This window comes from Haliaeetus leucocephalus, unplaced genomic scaffold (assembly GCF_000737465.1).
Source record: "Haliaeetus leucocephalus isolate CR32 unplaced genomic scaffold, Haliaeetus_leucocephalus-4.0 Scaffold294, whole genome shotgun sequence".
Classification (NCBI taxonomy): domain Eukaryota; kingdom Metazoa; phylum Chordata; class Aves; order Accipitriformes; family Accipitridae; genus Haliaeetus; species Haliaeetus leucocephalus.
Window position 1 is genome coordinate 5,640 of NW_010972730.1, and position 1,039 is coordinate 6,678.

Here is a 1,039-nt window from a genome sequence, read left to right on the forward strand (position 1 = left end):
CCCCCCCCCCCCCCCCCGGGGCTTGCTCACGGCTCCCTGGGGGCGCCGTCGGGGCCCGATGGTGGTTCTGTCACGACACCGTGGCCACCACTGCCCCCCGGCGTCGCGGTTCGTGTGACGTCTGTCATCCCCCCTTCCCGCCCCGTGTCTCTCTCTCTCTCTCTCTCTCTTTCTCCGCGCCCCCCCCCCCAGCGCCTCCGAAACCCCAAGGTGGAGAAGGCCGAGATCCTGCAGAAAACGGTGCAGTTCCTGCGGGCGCAGCCCCTCTCAGGTCCGTGCCTCAGTTTCCCCTGCCCTGGGAACCCCACCCCTAGCCCCACCGCCACGTGGCGGGTTCTCGGGCGGCTGCTCTGGGGCTGTGGGTGGGGCGGCGGAGGTGGTCACCGCGTTTCTCTTTGGCACAGAGCCCTCGGGGACGGAGGAGCTGTTCCTGCGGCGTTACCGCAGCGGCTACCGGGAGTGCCTGGCTCGCGCTGCCCGTTTCCTGCAGGCCATCCCAACGGAACCTCCCTGTTCCGGCCCGGGTCCAACGGCCGTCTGTTCTCCGTCCTTCATCGCCAGTCTCGCCGACAACCCCGGGCCCCCCGGCCGCCACGGACTGCCCGCGCCGCGGCTGGGGCCCGGCTGTCCCGGTTACCACGGTTATGGGCCCAGTTACCACAACTTCGGGCCTACTCCGGGGCCTAGTCTGGGGCCTACTCACAGGCCTGACTGCAGCCTAGGTTATCGCCCCAGCGATGGCCCCGGTTGCCCCAGCGATGGCCCCGGTTGCCCCGGTGATGGCCCCGGTTGCCGTGATGATGGCCACGGTTGCCCTGGCGAGGGGTCCGTGTGTCCCGGTTACCACGGTTATGGGCCTGGTCTCGGGCCTACTTTCAGGCCTACTTTGGGGCCTAGTTGGGGGCCCAGCCTGGGGTCCCAGAACGGCCCTGGTTGCGTCCCCAGTCGCGGTCCCGGCGGCCACGAGGACTCACGTCGTCGGCGCTGCGCCAAGGAGGAGGCGCCGGGCGAGGGCCGGGGGCTGCTGGGGCCACCCCGC

The 1,039-nt window shown here is 71.0% G+C and overlaps 1 protein-coding gene across 1 annotated transcript in view; it reads left to right on the plus strand.

Annotated features, from left to right (window-relative positions):
• The window catches only part of LOC104833476 (maltase-glucoamylase, intestinal-like), a 53,363-nt gene that overhangs the window by 1,358 nt on the left and 50,966 nt on the right, over positions 1 to 1,039 (plus strand). Inside the window, exons 4-5 of the mRNA XM_010570147.1 lie at positions 193 to 271; positions 315 to 1,000. Coding sequence (XP_010568449.1) covers positions 193 to 271; positions 315 to 1,000 — 765 coding nt within the window. The remainder of the gene's footprint in view (positions 1 to 192; positions 272 to 314; positions 1,001 to 1,039) is intronic.